Below are 25,876 nucleotides of genomic sequence, written 5' to 3'. Positions count from 1 at the left end.
CTCGGAAGAAAGCCATGTTTCAGTGACACCTACTATATCAGGACTGTATTCTAGTAGAAGATTTTCGAGAGCATCTATTTTGTTTAGAACACTTCTTGCGTTAACATTCAATATAGTCAAGGCTTCGATTTTGCGTGTAGACGAGCTTGCCGAGTTTGCGGTCTTGATCGCATTTCGTTCTTTTTTTGGGCGAGAACCTTGACGTTCTTTTCTTCATCCCAGGTAAAGGCTTGGTTATTAATGAACAATTTGTCAAACACTAACGACACCTTCTCATTCTTTTCTCGATTTTCTTTGGCGCTGTTCCACAGCTTTCGCCTGATGTCTCGGATTCTAGGCGAAAAGTCTTCTCCGATTGAGAAGCTGGTGTTTTTCAGTTTGTATCCGCTTTTAAGTATCGATGATTTCTGCCTAAAATCTAGCAACTTGAAAATGACTGGTCTATTTTTGTTCCGTTCCGCTCGTCCTAGGCGGTGTATTCGTTCGATAGAAACTCGTTCAAGGCCGAGGGTGTCCTGAACAATAGTCTTATTCACTGCTTGTTCAAGAATTTCACTCGTCTCTCCGTAAACTTCAGGTAGGCCATAAACAATTAAGTTCAATCGCCTACTTCTGTTTTCTAGGTCGTCGACCTTCCTTTCCAGCAATTCATATGCACGTTTCATGCTGACAAGCTCATCCTGACAGAGACTAACCTTCTCTTCGAGTCTTGATAAAGCGTCTAGCTTTTTATCAATATCGACAAGACGCTTTTCCTTGATGAACTTAATATCCGCGGCGATTTCTTTTAGTGCGCTTGCGATTTGATCTTGCGTAGGTCCCGGGTTAGTCTCGATGTCTCCCCCCAAGAGTAGTAATTTTCGCAAAAACATCCTAACACAACATGGCATACAAGAAAACCGTGGACACGGTAGCACAAACAAAAAAGGATCGTCAGAGCGTATACATTTTCCGTATTTCTTCCTCACCTGCACAAGGAAGACAAACGGGTTATCGTCCGCATGCCTGAAGTGCCACCGTGCCCAAGAAGCGTCGAGTGCGCTGCACGAGCTTTTGTAGGTGAGCCGGTGGGTGGTCCTGGGTGCTGATCATGCGCAGTCAGAATCAGGATGGGTAACGGCGAATGATAAGGCGACATCTCCGATGACGTGCAGGACGGGATTGTTGGCACATGGTAGTACGCCAGACTGTGGGCCTGCGCCGTAGTGCTCTCCCCGGATCGCAAGCTGCCCCCACCGGAGGTGAGAAGCAGGCCGAGGAAATACTGCACAAGGAAGACGAACGGGTTATCAGACGTCCGCATGTCTGAAGTGCCACCGTGCCCAAGAAGCGTCGAGTGCGCTGCACGAGCTTTTGTAGGTGAGCTGGTGGGTGGTCCTGGGAGCTGATCATGCGCAGTCAGAATCTGGATGGGTAACGGCGAATGATGAGGCGACATCTCCGATGACGTGCAGGACGGGATTGTTGGCGCATGGTAGTACGCCAGACTGTGGGCCTGTGCCGTAGTGCTCTCCCCGGATCGCAAGCTGCCCCCACCGGAGGTGAGAAGCAGGCCGAGGAAAAACTGCACAAGGAAGACGAACGAGTTATCAGACGTCCGCATGCCTGAAGTGCCACCGTGCCCAAGTTACATCTCCGATCTAACTTTAAGATCACCTATGTTACCATTTGATCGACATATAGAGTACCTCAATGTCATTGCAGAAGGCCTCCTATGTTCGCGTAAGTAAGGAAGTTCAGCCTCTTTAGTCTGAATATAGAGAGTCCCTTCCACAGGAGGATGTACAAATACTCAATACGGTTGATGGGTCTACCCTCCGGCATACCTCACTAAAATCAAGAATATCTTTTTCAGTATATTTTCACTCCTCGAGTTATTCTTGCGTTGCTTCCTTCGACAATTAAGGTCCATGGACCCTTTCGACAATTACAAAGCGCTGAGTTGACTTGTCTGCTCGCAGTTGTGTTGAGGCATTCGTTTTGTAACCCTGATTTCAGAACTTGTCACTACCTCTACTACAGTAAAGCAGCAAATTGATAAAGCTCAGGGACAAGCACACGCTTGAAATAATACAAACAAAATTCAGGTGCTCGATCCAGCCGTCCATCGGTCTCACTGATGCCGAGAAAGATTTTTAGTGCCTTCCTTTGGGCCTATTTAATTATGCAACATTTTCCCAATGAGCATTCAGTTAGACAACGCTTGTGTCTCGCACTTCGTTGTGTTTTCTTTTTTTTTTTCGCGTGCATTGCGGTGAGTAACTATACTGCGTCTGATGCTGAACATATCAAAAGCGTATCTGAAAACGTGGCGTTTGCTTCCCTGGCCATGCGTGCCGCGACTTTATGGCTTCTCTCCCCTTGTGCATCTTTCGTCAGGCGACACTGACGACGACGACGGAGATGATCTGGGAGGAAGCGCTGGAAATGGGGGAGGACGAGCTGGTGGTAATGTTGCAGGATCGGCTTCGTCTACTGAAGCACCCGTCATTATGATTGGAAATATCACACGCATGCCCACAGTCGAAGCAATAACAATACCCCGCATATTCAGTACCTCTACCATTCGACCACCGCCAAGTGCGTCTCCGAGAACACTGGCTCCGACGCCAAGTGCGTCACTGCGTACAACGACTACGACGCCAACCCCGGTCATCACATCAGGTTAGTTTCTGTTAAGAAACCAGATAAAAAATATTGAGGCAACTTTCCACTAGTGCTTCTTCCCTGGAAGTGTGGAGACCTCCCACGAGTGAGTGCATATAGAGCCCACTTATAACGGTACCGTTTGCTGATGCACCGGCTATAACAATTAGAAGCTGCCGCATCATAAAGTTTTGTATGTTTTTGATGGTGAAATAACCCGCTTACAACAAAATCCACAGGTCGCACCACCGTTTACTACAATGAACTATGGTTACGGCGCCCCCATGTGAAAAGGTAATAGAACGCGAAATGCTTGAAATAGTGAAGAGAACAGGAAATTAGAGCCGCTGAAGCCCCACCCAGACCCAAAACGTGCCCCAGCACTCCTTCGGATTTGGACTATGATTCACTGCATAGCTGTAAGGCATTGCGGCAAAGCTAACTTTTAAAATCGACTTTGGTGCGGGGGTGGTAGTGGTTTCTGTTCATACATTTTTAGACATACCTTTTGAGTAGGACGTAAAAACTGGGAAGTGTTTAGGCACTGAAAATTCTAAACGTTGTCATCCATTGGCTGTACGGGGTACACATGGTTCCACGAAAGTGTCTGTATTTTCAACGTTTCTGAAAAGAACTGGCAGCTTTGTCATTCTTATTATCACTAGTGCCTGTGAGCATACCCCATAAGATACAGTTTTTTCACAACAGCCTGCCATTCCCTGATTTGCATCTTTTCGAGCAACCTGTTATAAGTAGGTACAAATTATACCAATGAAGTTATTGTGGAGCGTGGTTATTGTTAACGTGGTTTCGACTGTGTATATGAGTTAAAAGTAAGTGAACAAGATGATTATCACTAGGTACTCTAAAATAGATTGGACGTTACTAGAGCTTTACAAGAGCAACTTAGCAACAAAAGCAGAATACCTTGTACCGGATCTTGATAAAACTGGTGGACTACACGCTATAAGTCAGGACCAAACAGGTTCGTCGTCATGGCAATTCGTACTAGATAAGCAAAACGGGTGAGACTTGTTTACAACCGGGCTATGGAATGCATGGAGTTGAGAATAAATATTTATCGAGTGTCTTCAAAATATCATGAGTTTTTTTTTATTTTTACGGCAGCACACCAGCTTCGTCTTGCTAACATTTCCATCTGTATTTTATTTTCTTGCTTCTAGGCGGCCAGACGACGCTGACAACTCCCGTGAATCCGGTCCCTACCGGGCCAGTTACAGGTAAATTGGCCGTCTCATTACTAGAGGACGTTACTAGAGCTTTACAAGAGCAACTTAGCAACAAAAGCAGAATAACTTGTACCGGATCTTGATAAAACTGATGGACTACACGCTATAAGTCAGGACCAAACAGGTTCGTCGTCATGGCAATTCGTACTAGATAAAGAAAACGGGTGAGACTTGTTTACAACCGGGCTAGGGAATGCAGGGAGTTGAGAATAAATATTTATCGAGTGCCTTCAAAATATCATGAGTTTTTTTTTTATTTTTAAGGCAGCACACCAGCTTCGTCTTGCTAACATTTCCATCTGTGTTTTATTTTCTTGCTTCTAGGCGGCCAGACGACGCTGACAACTCCCGTGAATCCGGTCCCTACCGGGCCAGGTACAGGTAAATTGGCCGTCTCATTACTAGAGTACGTTACTAGAGATTTACAAGAGCAACTTAGCAACAAAAGCAGAATAATTTGTACCGGATCCTGATAGAACTGGTGGACTACACGCTATAAGTGAGGACCAAACAGGTTCGTCGTCATGGCAATTCGTACTAGATAAGGAAAACGGGTGAGACTTGTTTACAACCGGGCTAGGGAAGGCATGGAGTTGAGAATAAATATTTGTCGAGTGCCTTCAGAATATCATGAAGAGTTGTTTTTTTTAAAGCAGCACACCTGCTTCGTCTTGCTAACATTTCCATCTGTGTTTTATTTTTTTGCTTCTAGGCGGCCAGACGACGCTGACAACTCCCGTGAATCCGGTCCCTACCGGGCCAGTTACAGGTAAATTGGCCGTCTCATTACTAGAGGACGTTACTAGAGCTTTACAAGAGCAACTTAGCAACAAAAGCAGAATAACTTGTACCGGATCTTGATAAAACTGGTGGACTACACGCTATAAGTCAGGACCAAACAGGTTCATCGTCATGGCAATTCGTACTAGATAAGGAAAACGGGTGAGACCTGTTTACAACCGGGCTACGGAATGCAGGGAGTTGAGAATAAATATTTGTCGAGTGCCTTCAGAATATCATGAAGAGTTTTTTTTTATTTTTAAGGCAGCACACCAGCTTCGTCTTGCTAACATTTCCATCTGTGTTTTATTTTCTTGCTTCTAGGCGGCCAGACGACGCTGACAACTCCCGTGAAACCGGTCCCTACCGGGCCAGTTACAGGTAAATTGGCCGTCTCATTACTAGAGGACGTTACTAGAGCTTTACAAGAGCAACTTAGCAACAAAAGCAGAATAACTTGTACCGGATCTTGATAAAACTGGTGGACTACACGCTATAAGTCAGGACCAAACAGGTTCATCGTCATGGCAATTCGTACTAGATAAGGAAAACGGGTGAGACTTGTTTACGACCGGGCTAGGGAATGCATGGAGTTGAGAATATATATTTGTCGAGTGCCTTCAGAATATCATGAAGAGTTTTTTTTTATTTTTAAGGCAGCACACCAGCTTCGTCTTGCTAACATTTCCATCTGTGTTTTATTTTTTTGCTTCTAGGCGGCCAGACGACGCTGACAACTCCCGTGAAACCGGTCCCTACCGGGCCAGTTACAGGTAAATTGGCCGTCTCATTACTAGAGGACGTTACTAGAGCTTTACAAGAGCAACTTAGCAACAAAAGCAGAATAACTTGTACCGGATCTTGATAAAACTGGTGGACTACACGCTATAAGTCAGGACCAAACAGGTTCATCGTCATGGCAATTCGTACTAGATAAGGAAAACGGGTGAGACCTGTTTACAACCGGGCTACGGAATGCAGGGAGTTGAGAATAAATATTTGTCGAGTGCCTTCAGAATATCATGAAGAGTTTTTTTTTTTTTTTATTTTTAAGGCAGCACACCAGCTTCGTCTTGCTAACATTTCCATCTGTGTTTTATTTTCTTGCTTCTAGGCGGCCAGACGACGCTGACAACTCCCGTGAAACCGGTCCCTACCGGGCCAGTTACAGGTAAATTGGCCGTCTCATTACTAGAGGACGTTATTAGAGCTTTACAAGAGCAACTTAGCAACAAAAGCAGAATAACTTGTACCGGATCTTGATAAAACTGGTGGACTACACGCTATAAGTCAGGACCAAACAGGTTCGTCGTCATGGCAATTCGTACTAGATAAGGAAAACGGGTGAGACTTGTTTACGACCGGGCTAGGGAATGCATGGAGTTGAGAATATATATTTGTCGAGTGCCTTCAGAATATTATGAAGAGTTTTTTTTTTTATTTTTAAGGCAGCACACCAGCTTCGTCTTGCTAACATTTCCATCTGTGTTTTATTTTTTGGCTTCTAGGCGGCCAGACGACGCTGACAACTCCCGTGAATCCGGTCCCTACCGGGCCAGTTACAGGTAAATTGGCCGTCTCATGAACCACATGCCCAATTTTTCACCAACTGCTGAACGAAGGAGTATTAGTTTCATTGAAGTGCTTTATTTATGTACAAAGCGCTTCTTTGCATTTGATGCAAAGGAGCGCTTTGCTGAAGGAGGAGGAAGTAAAACTTTATTAGACCAAGGGATTTGGGCACTTACGTCCCAGGGTCCCCGCACGACCCCACTGCGCTATGCGTTCATGAGTTCATGCAGTTCCATGACGTGGGCGGCCCGGTCAGTGGCGATTTTCTGCTTGGCCGGGTCCGTCGAGCGCAGCAAGGTCTCCCATTCCTCCTATGTGGTCAGTGGCTCCGGGCCCCGCGGGGGAGGGTCCGCCGGGCATTCCATGAGAATGTGGGTAAGGATAGCGTGGGGGTGAGTGCATTGAGCACAGGACGGGGCGTACGCTCCCGGGTAAATGCGGGAAAGAAAATAGGGGGAGGGAAGGATGCGGGTCTGAAGGCGACGCCATAATATTTGGTGAAAATGTTTGAGGGATCGGTGGGGTGGTGGGTATAGCTGGCGTTCGGCGCGATAAGACTGGGTCATCTCGTTGAACGAATGCATGCGCTCCCTGGAAGAGCCCGACTCCAATTCCGCCGCCGCCCGGTTGATGAGACCTCGGGCGTGGTCATTGGCGGCTTCGTTGCCGGGATTTCCCGAGTGCGCAGGCACCCAGATCAGCTCCACATGGCGGGCCGGGTTTTCGATGGGCGAGCTGAGAATTCTGAAAGCGCTCTCGTGTACTCGTCCTCGTGCGAAATTTAGGATCGCGGTTTTCGAGTCGGAAAGGACGTACCGGGCATCAGTGTGTGTGAGGGCAAGCGCGATCGCCGCTTCTTCCGAGGATTCCGGGGTGGATGCAGGAGGAAGGTGGAGAGTTGCAATGGGTTGGAGTGTGCGATCAACGACTGCAACTGCCGCGTCGTCGCCCGTGCAAGCTGCATCCACCCATACGGCGTCCTCTTCAGAACCGTAGTATTTGTGGAGAGCTTTTGCACGGGCCTTGCGGCGGGCCGAATGGTAGGTAACGTGGGTGTATCTTGGGAGAGGTTAAACTATTATCTGTGTGTGTATGGGTCGGGGAATTGGTAGAAGTGTGGGGTCGGCTGCTGGTATGTGAATATTTAGGGTGTCAAGTATGTAGCGTCCGGTGAAAGTCTGAGCTAAACGAGAGTATTGCGCCCGTCTGTGGGCCTCAATGAGTTCGTGTGTGGTGTTATGGAGCCCAAGCTTAAGAAGTTTAGTGGTCTGTGTGTTAGGGGGGAGGTGTAAGGCCACCTTGTAGGCTTTACGAAGCTTGGCATCCAGGGTGGCTATTTCTTCTTGTCGAAGTCGGAGATACGGGATTGTATAAAGGAAGCGGCTCAGTATGAAGGCATGAATGAGACGACACAAATCCTGTTCCTTCATGCCATAGTGTTTTCCAGAAACTCTGCGGACGAGGTGCGAGAGCGCATCCGTCACCCGCTTGAGTTTCCGGATAGTGAAAGTGTTACGGCCGTTATTTTGGATGTGAAGGCCCAAGATTCCGATTGTGTCGACTTCTGGGATAGGGCGCCCGTCCAGAGTAACGGTGATGGGGGCAGTGGGAAGAGTACGTGGTGAAGGGCGTATGCGAAGCAGCTCAGATTTTTCCGGAGAACAGGAGAGACCAATGCTTTGTGCGTGTTGTTGTGTAATGTTTGCGGCGGTTTGTAAGGTTTCCTCTATGTCGCCATCACTACCGTGGGTGGTCCACAGTGTGATGTCGTCTGCATAGAGGGTGTGGTGAAGGTGAGGGATATTGTGAAGAGCGCGGGCTAAGAGAATGAGTGTGACATTGAAGAGAAAAGGGGAAAGGACCGAACCTTGCGGAGTGCCTACACCACTGAGTGTATATGGAGGGGACGCATGGGGGCCCATATGAACCTCGGTCGTGCGTCCTGATAGGAAGGCTTGTATGTAGGCATACATACGAACGCCCACATTGAGGGGGGAGAGAGCCGCCATGATCGCTCGGTGTTCTACTCGATAAAAGGCCTTGGTTAAGTCCAGGGCCAAGACGGCTTTAGTAAGAGCGGGGATGAGAGGATCAAGAATGCCGTGCGTCAGTTGAAGCATGGCATCTTGGGTGGAGAGACCCGGGCGGAAGCCCACCATGCTGTGCGAGTATAGGTTGTGGTTGTGCATGTGTTGAGCCAGTCTGTTTAAAGCAACGTGCACGAGAAGCTTCCCGAGACACGATGTGAGTGAAATGGGGCGGAGGTTTGATATGGTAAGGGGTTTGTTAGGTTTATAGATGAATACAATCTTGGCATGGCGCCAAGATTGCGGCAAGGTGCCTTCCTTCCAGCATTTATTAAAGTAATCTGTAATCTGTGCAATCCATTGATCATCCAGATTACGGAGCATGGAGTTAGTTATCCCGTCTTTCCCCGGTACAGAGCTTGTTCGGATGTTCTGGAGGGCCATACGGACCTCTTGCTCCGATATGTCTTTGTCCAGGGCTTCATTCGGGGCTCCCGTGTAGGGCGGGAGAGGGGAGGAGGTGCCGGGTGCCGTGTGTGTTGTGCGTAGTTGGTCCAGAAGGGTGTCAGGGGAAAGCGTGGAGTTGTGAAGTAGGCGTGTAATGTCATGTTGTGACGTTGTGCGTGAGTGTGTAGGGTCGATAAGGTGCCGTAGGAGGTGCCATGCGTACTTGGTAGAGAGGTTGCCAGCTATGCTGTTGCACACCTGACCCCAGTTGGAACGACACAACTCCTCGGCGTGCGCAGTTATTTGTGTCTGTAGCGTAGCCAGTCGGCGTTTTAACGTTCTGTTATGTTTCTGCCGTTTCCATCTCTCCAGTATGCTGTGGTGCGCCTCCCAGAGGTGGGCTAAGCGAGTGTCCAATGTAGGGGTGTTGGGTGGTGTGGTAATCTTTTGTGTGTGTGCGGTTATATCATCTAGGAAAGATGAGACCCAATGATCAATGTCTTGTATCGGGGTATTGGGGAGTTCCCGACGAGCGGGTCGGATAGCGTCCCAGTGAATCAGATTGTGGGTGAGGAGTCGAGGTCTGTGTGGTGTGTGAGGTATTTGTATGGCGATAATATAATGGTCGCTTCCAAGTGTGTGTTGTGTACGAGACCATGAGATATCTTTGAGAAAACGGCTGAGTGTGAGGTCTGGACTAGTGTCCATTGTTACGCTATTGCGGATTCGGGTTAGTGTGAGAAAGTTGTTAGGTGTAGTGAGGCGCAAGTCTTGAATGGTAGTCCAAAGCCTGCGACTCTGTGCTGTGGTTTACCGATAACCCCAGTCTGTATGCTGAGAGTTAAAATCGCCGCCTATGAGTAGGGGGTTTCGGCCCGCGATGCGGTGAATTCTCTGCAATAGCTCATCGAGAGTGGCCATGGCCTGGCGTGGGGTGTGGTAGATATTGGCTATAAAAATCGGAGGTGTGTTAAGTTTCCTCGGGATGAGTTCTATGAGGACGCATGGAGTGGAGGAGGTGATTGTGTGTTCTTGGTAGGTAAGGGTGCGATGAATAAGTGTGGACACTCGGGGAGTGTAAGTGGGGTCTGAGTGTACTGCATGGAAACTTGAAAGTTTGGCTTGGTGTTCCGTGTCCTGTAACAAAAGAAGTTTGGGTATGGCAGGGAGGGCAGGTATTAAGAGCTGCAGCGGTGCGCGCTTGCCCCGAAAGCCGCGGCAGTTTCATTGGATTAGTGATAGGTGGGTAGAAGTATCACGACCCGCCATATTGGAGCGTGGGCGGAGCTAGGATTGGTTGTTGTTGCTGTAGTGGAAGTGAAATAGAAGGAGCAGGTGTGTGTGAGATGTAGGTAGAAGACCCCTCATGTGATGAGCTGGTAGTGTTGAGCCTCTGAAGGCGGGTCTCAAATTGCGTAAACTTAGTTTCTAGAGTTTGGGTTAGGCGTGTGAATAGTGCATCCATCTGTTGCTCAAAACGAGTAGGCAGCTGCTCGACTATCGTTGAAAATTTATCTTCGATGCGCGCCTCCAACGCTACCAATTTGGCGTCAAATTTGGCTTCCAAGTTTCTTAGGTCAGCCCGATAATCGTCGACTGAGTCTGAGCTGCGTTTCTTTTTAAGGGGTGGTGAGGAGTGTGTGGCGTGGCTGTTGGGTGACTGCGCAGTGGGTGGGGTGACTTGTTCTGGGGACAGCTGTTGCGAAGGAGGTGAGGGGGGAGTAGGGCTTTGTGTTAGAAGGGTCGTGAGACGGCTTACCTCCACACGCAGGGCCCGGAGCCCCTGGTCACGGGGGTCCGGGGCAGGCGCAGTGTTGGTTGCCGGTAGTCTGGTCCCATTGGGCGTCTTCAGCTTGTCCGCTCATGTAGGTTGGTCGGAACTCTTCGACTGCCCTTTTCGTTGGCTGGCATGTGGCTCAGAGCGTTTGGTGCTTGCACCGCGTAGTGAGTGGTCTACTCCTTCCTGTGATCGTGGTTCACGTGGTGACTTGGGCCTGGTTACTTTAGGTAGGTGCCGGTGCTTACACTCCCGGGTCCCCGACAGATGTGGGCTTTCGCAGATGATGCAGACTGGAGTACACGTTGGATTTGCCTCCTTCGGGTGTAATTGGCCACATCTGGGGCACCTGTGCGTCCTAGGTTGTATGCATACATCCGTGCGGTGGCCTATGGTCCGGCAGTTACTGCACGTCTCGACCCTTGGTGTACAGAGCGTGCACAGATGCAGTCCTCCACTATAAACAATCTTTCGTGGGACGGTGGCTTGTCCAAAGGTAATGAGAATCGATCGCGTGAGTCCCATTCGTCGAGCGTCTAGTATAGTTTCGTGGGGGTTGCGGGAGATCAAGTCCGCGAGTAGTTCTTGTGGTGATTCCTTCCAGTAGGCGTTTGCAATAACACCCCTGACTGAGCCATCGGGGGGTGCAATGTATGCCGTCATGGCATACTCATGCTTGTCGTAAGTGATGTGCTGTAGCTGCACAAGCTTGAACACGTCTTTTCATTCACCGCAGACACTGTGCAAGTGTTATTGACAGGGTGAATCCGGAGGGTCAGCGTAGATGGGTCGGTCAGCGCAGCGGCCTGCATGAGAGCGGTGAGGAGGTAGCGTGGCTGGAGCGTCGTGAGGTCAAGGCCTCCCTAGGAGCGGAACACCACTTTAAATCCGTCGGGTGGAAGGGGCGGTAGTTGCTTGATCTTTTGGGCGGTTGTATGGAGAACGCGCAGCTGCGTCGAAGAGCTCTGTAGCCCGGAAGTTGTGGCGGTCTGCGGAGTCTCGCGCGACTGGCTCGGCATCTCTCGCACAGAAGGATCGGCGTTCGTACCGTGGCTCGCGTTTCGTGTTTCCCGGAGGTTTGCCTGGGCTCTGATGACTTGGGTCCAGTCCCGAGGGTCATACTGGCTTGGTTCCATGTCCGTGCCTTGTACTCGAACCTCCCTGCTGGCTTAAGGTGAGGAAACTGTGGCGCGACGCGTCGCAAGGCCTAGCACGGCGGTGGCGCGACGGGGCCTGGTTTTTTGGGCCTGGTGGCCCTCCTGGGGCTCGCCTAAACCTCAAGAGGGGTTAGTGGAGAGCGCTCACCTGTATGAAGGCGTTCGTGTTGTTGAGAGCACTCGAGATACCAGCGATCGGCAATTTTCGCTGTCGCGGTACGGAGCCGAAGCGAAGTGCTGCTGCACTCCAAGACCCCTAGCGGCCCGCTCTTTGGTGAAGTATTCTTATTGTTACAGTGTACTTGAATTAAAAACGAGAACGCACGCCCAGTAATTGTAACAGCAATTATTCACTGCAAAAACATTCATGGGTCAGTTTCTTAACCAGGCAATTGGGGTCAAGTGGGCCTTTGCGTGTGTGCGTCTCACGTAATGCTGCTCTTTCGTTGGGCACTTTTTGCTGGTACGTTGTCGTTATGACACCACCGTACTGCTGATATACCGGGTGGCATTTTCAGAGTTAGCGGAATGCATGCTTAAGAAATGTTCTAACTGCACATACGTAAATAATACGCACTTTATAACCATACACCATTACGTTCGCGAAAACCACGTATTCGTAACGATAACTGCATTTAATGTTTATTATTTGAACAAATTATAATTATCACTGTGGCGACTTGGTGCGAGCTTGCCCGGTTTTTGAGAGAAATATTCGTTTAAAGGGCAACTCGTTCTCTATCAAGCAACTGCCAGGCATTTGCAAAAGAACCAGAACGTACGATATTTCTTTATTAACAATTCTGTGCTTGCCTGCGTCCATTCTAGCCTCGCTAGATGGCTTAACCTATCCAGTGTATCAGGGGCTTTAGGCGTTTCAAGACTCTCATAAATTTATGGCTTCGGTATTCTAGGTCACTCTAGGTTTAGTAAGCCAGCTGTAACCAGGTGAACGCAATTCGGACTCGCAATTCGGCTTACTTTAACTCGGCGGCTGGAGTCTCCGCAAAGTGCATATCGCACGTAACCATGAACGAAGATGTATTTACGAGATAGGTCCGTAAACGTAGCTTTTACGGCAAGTAGCTTACGTTCCATAAAAAAAAAGTGTTGGAAACACCTTTTTGAGCATCGCGTTGCACTGTCAGCGCAGAATGATAAACGCTACAGTCCTTATAGAGTGACTTGTGTATGCCTCTTCTAGTATAAAAGCAGGCATCAACGTGTTGTTATGGCGCCCCAGATATGCTCAATAATTCCTTTTTAATTGACAATCGCAAAACTATGAACGCTGAAGCTTGAGCAATATCGGTGGGCACTGCGGATGGGGTTGGCCGTTTGATGCCGTTTGAGGTATCGTTAAGGGTGGACAAACAGACAAGTGTGCAGACAGACAGACAGACAGACAGACAGACAGACAGACAGACAGACAGACAGACAGACAGACAGACAGACAGACAGACAGACGAACGGACGGACAGACGGACACACCAAAATTTTCCCGTCAAAGGTCCCCCGGAAAGACTATTGTCTTTAAAAGTCAGCACTTCATAAAAGGCCAGCGCAAGCGCGGATCTCTTCCGGTATCCCGTAACGCGGTACCGTAAAGAAGTATACGTACAAGCTGAAAACTCTTATTATTCCTTTCAATTAAGCCGTAATGCATGTGTTCAGCAGCGTGCCCTTTCAGTTGATGAATGCAGCTACGATATACGACAGTTCATATGTAAGCAGCAGTGAACTGCACCACAATGAATAGTCCAGCAGGCGCATGGTCTCGAGCGAGCGCAGCGTCGACGCCTCTCTGGAGTGGGTGGCATGGCATGACGTCACACCTGCCACACGCAGCCTTCTGTTGGAGGGCATTGCAAAGCGATTAAGCGTAGCACTCTCTGAATGCATTCATTCAAAAAATTCTTTGTATTAGATCTTCACGGCTGATTTGATGAAAGAAAAAGCGTACAAGCTTCATTCACAGAATACGTTTGCCAAGGCCTAATCTGCACTAACGCTATGCAGTGTATTGGAATGCAGGAGGTACACTTGAATGTCTTTCTCCTGCGTTCCAATACCACGACGATTAGACGAATTCGTGCACTACTCATCCTTCCCATGCTTACTGAGGTGCGGTGCGTTGCAGCTCCCGTAGACACCAGCGCCAAAGTTCCGTCTTGTTTATCTATAGAGAATCGCGTGCCTGCTTTCATGTGTTCTGGCTAACGTGATAACTGGTTATTTCCGACAGTGGCCGAGCCCATGCCTTCCTATTCGTACATTTGCACTGTGAGTAAGCCGGTGCGCAAAAATCAGGGCTACCTGCCCTACGACGGCATGTGCGACTTCCTTTTCTACGACTCCCTGTATAAAAACTCCAGGAGCAATCTTCTCGAGGGCATCAACGAGATGGAGTCCGATCCACAGGTCATTGTCCTTCACGCGAGGAGGTACAAGAGGACCAAGTCCGGCTTATCCTTTTCACCCGAGTGAGTGAAATCTTACGACTAATTCAATGTGCCAGAAAGCTGAAGCATATTTGGGTACGGTGCATTTATCTACGGGCAAAAGATACCTATCCATAGCAAAAAGACATGGCATTGCCTGTCGAACGCCTACAGGCTTTTGTTGAACACAGTTGGTAATTTATAAAGTGTCCCTCGATTTAGTGCAGTCAATTCGTGATTGAACAGACCCACATTTGGTCATGCGCTTATGTCATGCTATGTGGTCATCGTGTCTAGTCACAATAAGCGATGTTAATAACGACGTCATGATGACGACATGAATTTCGGCGCCCTGTGGCGCATAACGTCAAAGGATTACGTGGTGATTTTGGTTTGAAAGTTGATTGTTGCCATCATCACTTGTATTGAAACCGATGACGCCTACACTGTCGGGTATTTTTCCTGTTTAATGATCCTTCCAAAATTCACACCTTGATAAGAGTATTTACCTTATGCATGAATGGAAGCACTTGGCGATAAAAGGCACGCTTCACGCAACGTGTGAAAACTGACTAGAGGAAGTCGCACACTGCGGTAAAAGCGAATGGCATCAACATTCTGGCTCGATATTTCAAGCTGTTGCGCGCACTGATTGTGTGTGTGTATACTCAAGAGCGCATCATGTGTCCTCCTACTCGTCTCCATTTTTAAATCTTTCTGCAGGAATGGACTCTTCGAGGATTACAAGGAGCATGGATTTATGAAAACCATTGACGCCATTTGGAGCCAGAGCGTGTCGAACTTTGGCTTCCTGGACCTCTACAGGGAGTTCACGCAGCCCGCCATTTTCGCAGGAGCCCTCGCGGTGCTAAAGGTGAGTTTAGTTCAGCCGACTTTAGTGGCTCACGAGCCAACATTGAATGGTCTTTGATTCCCGTGTTGGATTGGAAGTCTTACGCACTAGAGGCTACCATCGGTCTTGCGACTAAGTCGGAAAGAGACTGCTAGCAACTGGTTGCAAGTGAGTGAATTGGTTGTAGAGCAACTGCTCTGACTCGATTACTTGATGCTGAAATGTTTAATTGTGCTACTGTAGGGGCAAGTCTTTGTATTAATCGCGTGCACCGGAAGAGGACATCAACTTACATTGCGGGGTTATGACAAGTCAAGCGTCTGTTCAAGCAGACCTGCTTTGTCCGTCGTATTTGTTGGTGTGAACATCAGTCTGCCCTAATGTTTCTTTCTGGAAGCCAGTCGTAAGTGGTCACACGACGAGTGTACTTTGAAGTATGAATAATTATTGAAGCTTTACGAAGCGACGCAGCCAGCCGCAATTATTTTATCCCATGACTCGTTAGTTTCGCAAGGCTCTTTAGACTGGGCCTTTCCAGAACTCTGAGTGCTGAAACTAAATAGTTTTTTTTTTCATGCTTCAATACATAGAAATGAGGATATTCGTACACATCGTTCACTCGTGATATAATGAGATACTTTGCCGTAACGTGAAAAAAGGTTTATGTCCTCAGTCTGATGCCACTAAAACTTCAGCTACTACACGTGATATACTGCGGTACTAGCGTATGAATGGAATGAGCTACAATCTTTAAAAAAAAAGTGGCTGCTGTATACGGCAACTAGGCCTCGCTTACCAATGCCACTAAGCCTAGTCAGTTCGTATTGTACCACGATTACTGCCGAAAGAACTTTCCACCCTAGTGTTCTTTGAGTGAATTTTGATGTTATTTTGTTCAGTGGGGGGGGGGGGGATCGATAAGATTACTTTCACCTGTGAAAAGCTTCATGTGAATCAGGGGGTCTCAAGCCTCAATGATCGATATTTGGAGCGCAACGAGAATTAATACGACTTAGATGATTCGCATCCTATCGCTCATCGCAATGACTGTGCGTGAGATTATAGTTACGAAAGTCCGCATTCTTTGCAGCAGGGTCAACAACAATTCTCATGTACACCTCTAGTTTTTTTTTCTTGAAAAATAAAAATAAAAATGAAGAACGTGAGACATACCTCAGTCGCACCATACATTACAAAGAGGCACTTTATTGAAACATGCCAATTAAGGCAAAGATAAACTGTCATAAATGAGCATGCGAAAGTCTTTTTTGAAGTCAAACATTTGACGGAATCCGGTTTTGTCGGGAGGAGGCATTCGCAAAAAAAAAAGACAAAGTTCTGACCACAATAGAAGCACTTTAAAACAGAGACAAGGCGTTTTGGGTCCCACACGGAAGTATTGTTCAAAGTGAAGGTAAAAAATGTGACGTGCTAAGAACGTTTCAGTATGTGTCGCAAGTATCTCGCATACAGGGGAGGCAATATTCATTGGTTGCGGTTGAAGGTGTGCTATGTTGTTATTATTATCAATGTTTCAAGATAAACACGCAAAGACGAATTATTCTCTTTTTGGGTGCTGCTGGTGTTGTCCCAATCGATTTCGTGGCCAGTAGGTTTTTATGTTTTCGGCCAATGAATTAGATGCAGCATTCTTTTTCTTCACCTCGTAGCGATATTGTTTCAATCTCTGCTCGAAACTTTTGTTTAAACCTACGTAAAGTTCTGGCGTGCGGTGCAAGGAATGCTGTATACCACTCCGGTATGCTTTTCTTTGGGCATTTTTTTGTACTTTCACCAGAGGGTGCTTTAGTTTGTGTGCACTAACGTGGGTGATTTTCAGGTAGTAGCTCGGTTGGGAAGCTTGCTGGCTAAGCGCCCGGGTAGCCGCATCAGTGGCCTCATCATCTTGTAAGCCTTTATGGCCCGGAACCTAAATTTACGTTTCGGGGCTGAACGAGTGGTAGCCCGTCTTTGAATGCGGCGGGCTGCGAAATATATTTCGCCTGCCAAGCAGTAAGCACATACTTTCTGCGAGTTTTTATTATAACTCCCGAACCGGTATTTCGCGGATGCAAGTGCAATCGCTACTTCTTCTCTCCTACTCAAAATTCGTGCTCACATGGAGAGTACGTTGACGAGATTTTCCTGGTGAAACGTGGCGGCCATGTGAAAGTACTTGGTTGGTGGTCCTGCTGTGTCTGCGTAGTGCACACGAGGTCGGGTACCGGGTTGTCTTTCAAGCATCCATGCCAGCGCTCGTCTTCTCCACCGCTGAGCCTGCATCTTCATGTTACTGAGGAGCAGAGATACTTGGAGCATAGGCGCCACGGTTCTCGAATACGCTGCACCGTCTCTTGAGTGCAAGCGTGTTAGACGCGCATAAGCGGAAGAGAAGGTGGCCCCTAGGGGTAGACTGCATGAGCCGCGATTGTGGAATCATGAGGGGAGTCTCCCAGAACTCTAGACAAGAGTTGAGCATGCCCAAAGCACTTAGTTCGGCGTTGGAGACAGCCACTAAAATAGCTAGAGCTGGCTTAGTTGCCTTGTGGATGATGGCTCCGTGTCTTACGTCCTCTTGTATGTTAGTGTGAAGGTTAGGAACAGCGTAGGTGATTGGGCACTAGACAAGGAATTTTGGAGTCGAAGCGCATCTCTGCCCACCCCACTTCCTCGAAACACTGTAGATCATGAAGCCTATCTGTTAATCTTCTCTTTGTACTTTTGCATTATTGGAGTCGTGCGACAATGCCTGAGGAATGAACTGCCCAGAACCCAGAGCTTCTGTAGCTCTTATGCGAATACAAGGCACAGACGTGTGTGTTGTTTACTTATATTCTGGTTGCCCTGAACACGCATCATCTCTACTTGTCTTAATATTTTTTCCCACAAGCATACTGAGACAAAAGAACAGAAGCATGGCTGATTCAAATATTTGCTCTGATATTTGAAACACATTGGAGCCCACATTCGCTAGCATTCGCCTCAACTAAGGATACGGCTTGTTGAAGGCACCTTGGGCAAATGCGTCTCCAGCAGATTTCCCAACGCTCGCCTCATTCGCTCATACCGCGATGTCAAGTGCGTGTACTGCGTGTTGAGTGCTTTTCACCTAGACCAATTGGCTTGGAAGGTGTATCCCTGCTTTTTTGAACAAGCGTGGTAATAACACCGTTACTCGTGTGTCAATAGTTACGCGCACCACACAAGGCATATTACTTGCGTTTCCCGTCTGCTAATGCGGTATCATACCCCATAGGTCATTTTCATAGCATACCAGTTTTGTCTTTAGCACACCATATCTCGCTTACTGTCTCTGCGTATTTCGTTTTAGTGGATTTTATAGCTTCGCGGCCGTAGATTGTAAGAGAGTGTCACGGGTGGTCGCCTCCCATCACCTAGTGCTTCTCCGTGTTGACAGTAACAAACCTTGGTATCAATGTTCCGTGATGGCCATTGCTCTCATCCCATCTGCTCGGCCCCCTTTGTATCCGTCATCCTCCATTTCGGAGTCATTTTGTTTTCACAGACATTCTGTTTTCTATTTAGTAATGTATTATTTTCACACAAATTAAGCGTATCGTATCCTTTAACAGGGCCAAAACATGTTGGGAAAATTCGCGGCATGACGATCCACATGAGGACGCCACAAGGCACTGCTGTACCACAGCTTTCATTATGAGGTTCTACCAAACATTCTCACCACATCCGTGGTTCTATTCTGGACATTGTAGAATTACGCCATGTTGTCAGATTCTGCCATTGATCGATGATAATTGTCCAAGTGAGTTACTATGACCTCTCTGATTGGCTTAAGTTGCCGCCATTACAAAATTTGACAATATGGGGGAATTAGACCGTGTCCAGAATAGCACCCCCATTCTGTTATTCTTTCCTTCCAGGAGCTGCACAAATACCTGGAACCAAAATTTTCAGCCAAAAGACATTCTTACTACGTCATTGGCATGACACCTGACAGTACAGCTAATGACCAAATCTTCAATTCTATGAAGTGAGTCTCACTTATTACGAATCTGAATGCATCACTTTTGTATATTCATTAGTGAATGTTGGTTATGCTTTCACGTTTATTATGTATTTTTGTATATTTTGTGTTTAAAGCATGAGCGACGCATTTCAAACATTGTGTATGAATCAGGTCAATGTTTTAGATACAAGTGATGTACATTATTTCTGTTTTCTAGTTTTTTTAAATTTTTTCCTGTAAGCTGCGAAAACAAGTTTGGATTAATTTTTGTACAGCCATGTCTTTTACGCACTTATGTTTTTTTTGTTCAGGGACTTGTTTAAACTTCGCACTTTTGATTTGACCCGTTCACTGTTTGTTGCTAAAAAGGAGGCACAGGTTTCATCATGTCGTTATGTGGCTTTTTATCTGCTTTCCTGTTAGCTGTACCGCATATAAACGAAGAATAAAGTTGAAAGTTTGTTTGATGTAACCTGCATAAACAGGGTGCGTCATGGTGGAGGCAAATTTACCTGTGTTTTCTACTTGGATTAATGAACAGGTTTGGATATGTTTTCGCAGAAACCTACAAAGTTAATAGGTGTGTATACACGAATGCTCAATTTGCACGTGGTTTTTTTATTTTGGCCCGTGAAAAATACCTTCTTTCAACAAATTACCACTGATTTTCCTTGCGACTCAGCATAATATGAGTCGGTCGTATAAATTGCTCCTAATACTAAAATCGCACCCTCTGCTAAGAAATAAGGGCTTAATAACGTCTGTGCAAGGGGTGATTTCTTTGAAGGATGTATTTTTCAATGTTGATGTAAACACGAATGATTTCGTTGCTGCTGAAACTCATTAAAGGTGATAAGGAATTTCGAAATCAAACTGAAAACAGTAGTGATAAAATTTGACTAAAAGTAGATATCGCAGGCGCAGGCAAACTTAACATAAAAATTTCTTTAACATATCTCAAATTTGTTTGAACATATGTACTACGTTTGTACTTATTATATTATCTTCGTAGTCCCAACTGCTGTATTGGCTCATGTGCTGACAGAATGAGTGTATCAAAAATTAAATATGAAATAATATATACAAAACCATCCAATAGTTCACCACAAGAATAAACACCTCAATGGTAATTTGTCACATATGCGTATACGTGAATCTAAAGTACAGACTTGGTTAAATACTGATGAACACGATCAAACTTGGCTCTATAAATACTGATGAACACGATCAAACTTGACCCTCAAGTGAGGGTTGACAGTATAAATAAATAAATAAATAAATAAATAAATAAATAAATAAATAAATTAAAACTATAATCAGCAGCAGTGCAACTGTTTGCTATAATATGTTTGTTTATCAATAGTTACACTCGCCAACTTTTCCCTTTATGAGGCTGGTATGGTCATGGTTCTGCAATAAAATAGAAATCGGGAAACAGCCAGAAATTTTTTTTTCGAAGCAGGTGGTAATACTAACAAGACTTGCGCTTGCTCCCGCATGCATTTTTACGAGTGTGTGCATACATTTGTATACAATAGCGAAAAGAAATGTGTTAACTCACGTGACCCCTGCGCCTCATGTCTGGGTTTCTGAGGCCAGGTATCCGTTATTTTTACAGTGACTTAAAATGCATCATCGCCACTGAACAAGATTTTCTGCTTCCATTTTATTTAAATACAAATTGTTAATCAGACCACAGAATAAAGTTATGACAGAGTGAGTGGGGTTATTAAAAGAATTATGAAAGAACTGAGAGTCACTCCGAGAAATGCAGCTGGAGCTGTTCTTCTCTTTAGCTCGGCAGGAAGCCCCGCCGTGGTGGCCCAGAGGCTAAGGTAGTCGGTTTTTAGCCTGCCGGTCGTGGGATTGAATCTCGGTTGCGACGGCTGCATTTTTGATGGAGGCGAAAATGATGTAGGCCCATGTGCTCAGATTCGGGTGCACATTATTGGGACCCTGAAACGGTTTTGACGATTATTTACAAACACAGTAGGCTGGTAGACCAAGTCACAAGGGTAACTTAGAGATTAATTTGAGCTCTCTGCGTAAACTGTGTAATTCATTACAACGCTTTCAAGCTGCCAATCACTCCAAATCGCTTAATATCGCTGCAACTCGTCGTAACTCGTTTTCAACCGCCCATACACCAAGTAACACGCTCTGCCTTACTGACGTCATCGTTTTCAGCGGATCTGATTGGCTGTGGAACGCGCAGCACAGACTACCAGTATTCAATCAGCGGTGGGATTTAAATGGTGTGACATTGTGACGCAGGCGCCGTGAAGGCGGAGCTTAGCCCCGAGTGTTCGAAAGATTTGAGGGCAGTGGAGGGTGAAAGGCGGAGCGGAGAAGGAGGGTACTTTTTCAGTGCTCGTGGCTCAGTTAATAATGAGCGTTTCGATTGAACTCTGGTTCAAATGATTTGCTCCAGTAGTGGTCTGATCCAAAACAAAGTGTGCAAAAACTGTTTCAGGGACCCTCTAAAGAACCCCAGGTGGTCGAAATTCCCGGAGCCCTCCCCTATGGCGTCTATAATAATCATATGCTACTTTGGGACGTTAAATCTTACCGGCTCCTTATAGCTAAAGTTGCCTTTGTACTCTGATGTCCCTCCTGCAGCTCGCACACGCCTACAGTCCAAGGAGTGTCTACGATTACCGCCTCAGGCCAATGTCTACATTTCTATGTCGACGTTTCCATTTTTTGCTGATGGCGACTACTTGGCAGCTTCACTCATTGACCTTAACCTTTCCCGGAACATCATGCTTCCTCATACTATAGTGAAGATTAGCGACAACAAGACGCTTTTCCCTGTCCTCAACTTATCCGTGTCCACCCAGGTCCTTCCTCAAGGTATTGCCTTACCAGAACTCTCCCCTCTGAAGCAATGTACAGCTTCATCTCTCACTCTTGGCATCAAGACCGTAGACGAACCTGTCGCAGCCGCACAGAATAGAGCTTTTCTAGACAAAATGATATCAAACAACCTGTTGCCTTCCCTAGTTGAAGCGCTCCGTTGTCTTCTATTTACTTATTCGACATTTTCGATATCGACGACCATTCCTCGGGCTGCACGAGGGTCGTAGCCAACTTATCGACACTGGTGACGCCAGTCCCCTTCATAAGCGTCCTTACCGTGTGTTTCATTCAGAGCGCCAAATAATCCAGAAGAAGGTAGAGAAAATACTCGACAAAGACGTCACAGAGCCTTCAACCAGTTCTTGGGCATCACCTCTTTTGCTTGTTAAAAAGGACAACACTTGGCGGTTCTGCGTCGACTGTCGCCATCTCAACTGAATAAACAAGGATGTCTATCCTCTACCTCGAATTTATGATGCGCTTGACCGCCTTCATGGTGCCAAGTATTTCTCTTCCCTAGACCTACGATCAGGATATTAGCAAATTTGAGAATACGGCATTCATAACACCTGACGGGCTTTATCAATATAAAGTCGTGCCTTTTAAGTTGTGCAATGCGCCAGCAACTTTTGAACGCATGATGGACTCCCTCCTTCGCGGTTTTAAATGGTCGGCGTGCCTGTGCTATTTAGACAATGTCATAGTTTTCTTGCCAACCTTTGAAAGCCATCTTCCACGTCCGTCGGCCATCCTTGACGTTATTCACTGTGCTGGCCTCCGGCTTAACGCGTCTAAGTGCACCTTTGGGTGCCGTCAGATAAAGCTACTTGGCCACCTTGTTGACGCTACTGGTGTACGACCCAACCCTGATGAAGACCGTGCGGTGCGCGAGTTCCCGGTCTCACGTTCCACGCAAGAAGTCCGCAGCTTATTGGGACTCTGTTCCTATTTCCGCCATTTTTCCAGCAACTTCACGGAAATTGATCGGCCCCTCACGGATCTCCTCAAAAAGAACGGGGCTTTTTTTCTGGTGTGATGACCAAAAACATTCCTTTGCGTTATTGATTTCTGCGTTCTCATCACCAGCTGTGTTGGCTCATTTTGATCCAGCCGCTCGAACGGAGCTTCACACCGACGCAAGTGCCCATATCGTTGGGGTATTACTCGCACAAATACAGAACAGCACAGATCGCGTCATAGCGTACGCTAGTCGCCTACTTTCTCAGTCGGAAAGGAACTATTTAATTACTGAGCGAGAGTGCCTGGCTCTCATCTGGGCTATCGCAAAATTTCGTCCATACCTATATGAACGCACGTTCGCAGTCATCACAGAACACCATGCGCTCTGCTGGCTGTCAACCTTTAAGGATCCTACAGGAAGACTCGGGCGATAGACATTGCGATTGCAGGAGTACACGTTCTCTGTAGTGTACAAGTGTGGCAAGTTTCACAGCGTTGCTGACTGCTTATCTCGACACCCTGTTAATCCACCCGACTCCTATGAGCGGGAACCTGATGCCAACATCCTAGCCATAACAGATTTTCTGCAAATAGCTGACAAACAACGCCGAGATCCACCGCTGCTATCGATGATTGACCGTTTTCAATCCGGCCATAAAGACCTTTCACTGAGCCTATTTTTTTCTTCAAGACAACGTTTTGTACCGCCGCAACACACAGCCTGATGGCGCGGAACTTTTGCTCGTGGTCCCACGTCGTCTGCGCAAGGACATTTCGCAATAACTTCACAACGCCCTAACTTCCGGAAATTTAGGTGTCTCCAGAACCTATGACCGCGTCCACCGACGGGTATTCTGGAAGGGCATTTATCATTCTGTTCGCTGCTACGTTGCAGCGTGTGATTTGTGTCAACGTTGAAAGAAGCCTACGTCCCTCCCTGCTGGTCACCTTCAACCTATTGTAGTCCCAGCCGAGCCATTTCGTTGTGTTGGTTTAGATTTGTTTGGTCCTTTCCTAACATTAACAATAGGAAACAAATGGATAGCAGTAGCTACGGATTATGCCACTCGGTATGCAATTACTCGAGCGCTACCGACCAGCTGCGCAACGGACGTCCCAAATTTCCTACTCTATGACATCATCCTTCAGCATGGCGCTCCTTCTCACCCACTCACGGACCATGGCCGCTGCTTCCTGTCTCGTGTGGTTGACGACCTCCTTAGACCCTGTGCTGCGCGGCACAACTTTACGACTTCTTACCATCCTCGGCTAACGGACTTCTGAACGCCTCAACCTCACACTGACGGACATGCTTGCTATGTATGTTTCTGACGTCCACACCCATTAGGACACTGGCCTTCCGTTCGTAACCTCCGCCTACAACTCGTCACGTCATGAAACTGCCGGCTACTGACCATTTTATCTTCTCTTTGACCGTGATTCCTTATTACCTTTTGATACCCTACTTGCGCATGACCTTCCGTCCACCACTTCGTTCGCACAAGATGCCATCCCCCGTGCTCCAATTGCACATACAATAGCCAGCGCCAGGTTTTCATTATCCCAAAGAGCACAAAAGTCGCTTTACGACAGCCGACATAGTGATGTCGATTTTTTTCTGGGTTTCCTCGTGCTACTGGGGCTGCCATCCCAACGTGTCGGCCTGTGTGAGAAACTTTTATCGCAATACGTTGGGCCTTATCGAGTTCTGCGAAAAGTCACACCTGTCACTTATGAAATTTCTCTTACTACGAACCCCCCTGTTACGTCCAGAAGTGGCATTGTGCATGTGTCTCGCCTGAAGCCCTATCACAGTGACCCATCTGTCTAAAAACAGCAGCCACCGGGACGATGCTTTGCCACCCGGGGTAATGTCACGGGTATAGAAAGGCACCTCAGGCACGGGTGCAGAAAAGGCGCAGAAAGTATGGAGACGACGATGTTGTTGTGGGGCTGTGTCTGGACTGCCCTGTTGTCCTGCATCCTTGCACACTGTGTGCAGTATTGGCCCAACCGGCGTTAACCTATTAAATACTCCCCGTTCCAATATCAATCAATTTTCCATCAACTTTACAAGAAAGACATATTATTGGTCATATTTATTATGCACTGGAACATAGTCAAGTGGCAAAAACTGGCACACATTTTTTTTCGATAACAAAGTTTGTTGGAGCGAACATGTCTTCCGCAGCAGACTTTCAACAAAAAAGAGAAGTAGTGAAAAAGTGGTCGATAAAATGACTTGCACAGGAGAGCGTCATCGGGAAACGACGACCACGTTTTTGTCGCGCTAAATTCGATACGTCAGCGTTATTCTTTGTGGAGGCATTGAGTTACACCTTTACCAGTGGTCAACAGTTGACGTCGTGAAACACTCGCGCTATAAAACCGCATAGCTTGTTCAAAATACAAAACAAAAAAGGGGATCAATCTCTATATACTGATTATAGCAATAGCCACTAGGTAATTTTTTTTAATTTCTATGAAAAAATAAATGCTGCAGCTTTTACTTGATAACTGTGCACCGATTATATTTTTGTTTCTTGCGATAGCTTTCAAATTCACGATATGCACATACAAAAAGTATTTTGTGCATATGCTGTGACAGTCAACGATTGATAAATGCTGCCAACAATGATTGGTTGGTTTCTTTAGTAAGGCGAAGACACCATATAGGGTGTCCACATAATAGGCCTTCAAGCTAATAACTATGGGGCTCATATTGTGCTAATGATTGGCGGCTGTAAACTGCAAAACAGCCCCGCCACGGTGGTCGAGTGGCTAAGGTACTTGGTTGCTGACCCGCAGGTCGCGGGATCAAACCTCAGCTGTGGCGGCTGCGTTTCCGATGGAGGTGGAAATGCTGTAGGCCCCCGTTCTCAGATTTGGATGCACGTTATTGAACCCCAGGTTGCCGAAACTTTCGGAGCCGTCTACTACGGCGTCGCTCATAAGCTGGTTTTGGGACGGTGAACGCGACATATCAATCGTAAACTGCAAAACAATCGGTACTGAGAGTAGCAATAGTCCTGGTACTTGAACGTGTAACAATGACAGCTTGATACAAACAAAGTTGTTCGTTTACAATGAAAGAATCTAAACTACAGAAAGCAAGTGAAATG

General features: G+C 46.9%; 1 protein-coding gene across 1 annotated transcript in view; it reads left to right on the top strand.

Annotated features, from left to right (window-relative positions):
- Nucleotides 1-25,876, top strand: part of LOC119187311 (uncharacterized) — a 293,285-nt gene that overhangs the window by 250,295 nt on the left and 17,114 nt on the right. The window contains exons 8-13 of the mRNA XM_075870274.1: nucleotides 3,831-3,887; nucleotides 4,609-4,665; nucleotides 6,185-6,241; nucleotides 13,902-14,139; nucleotides 14,821-14,971; nucleotides 18,850-18,959. Coding sequence (XP_075726389.1) covers nucleotides 3,831-3,887; nucleotides 4,609-4,665; nucleotides 6,185-6,241; nucleotides 13,902-14,139; nucleotides 14,821-14,971; nucleotides 18,850-18,959 — 670 coding nt within the window. The remainder of the gene's footprint in view (nucleotides 1-3,830; nucleotides 3,888-4,608; nucleotides 4,666-6,184; nucleotides 6,242-13,901; nucleotides 14,140-14,820; nucleotides 14,972-18,849; nucleotides 18,960-25,876) is intronic.

Source organism: Rhipicephalus microplus, chromosome 8, assembly GCF_043290135.1.
Source record: "Rhipicephalus microplus isolate Deutch F79 chromosome 8, USDA_Rmic, whole genome shotgun sequence".
Lineage (NCBI taxonomy): Eukaryota > Metazoa > Arthropoda > Arachnida > Ixodida > Ixodidae > Rhipicephalus > Rhipicephalus microplus.
This window is presented reverse-complemented; position numbering and strand designations above follow the sequence as displayed.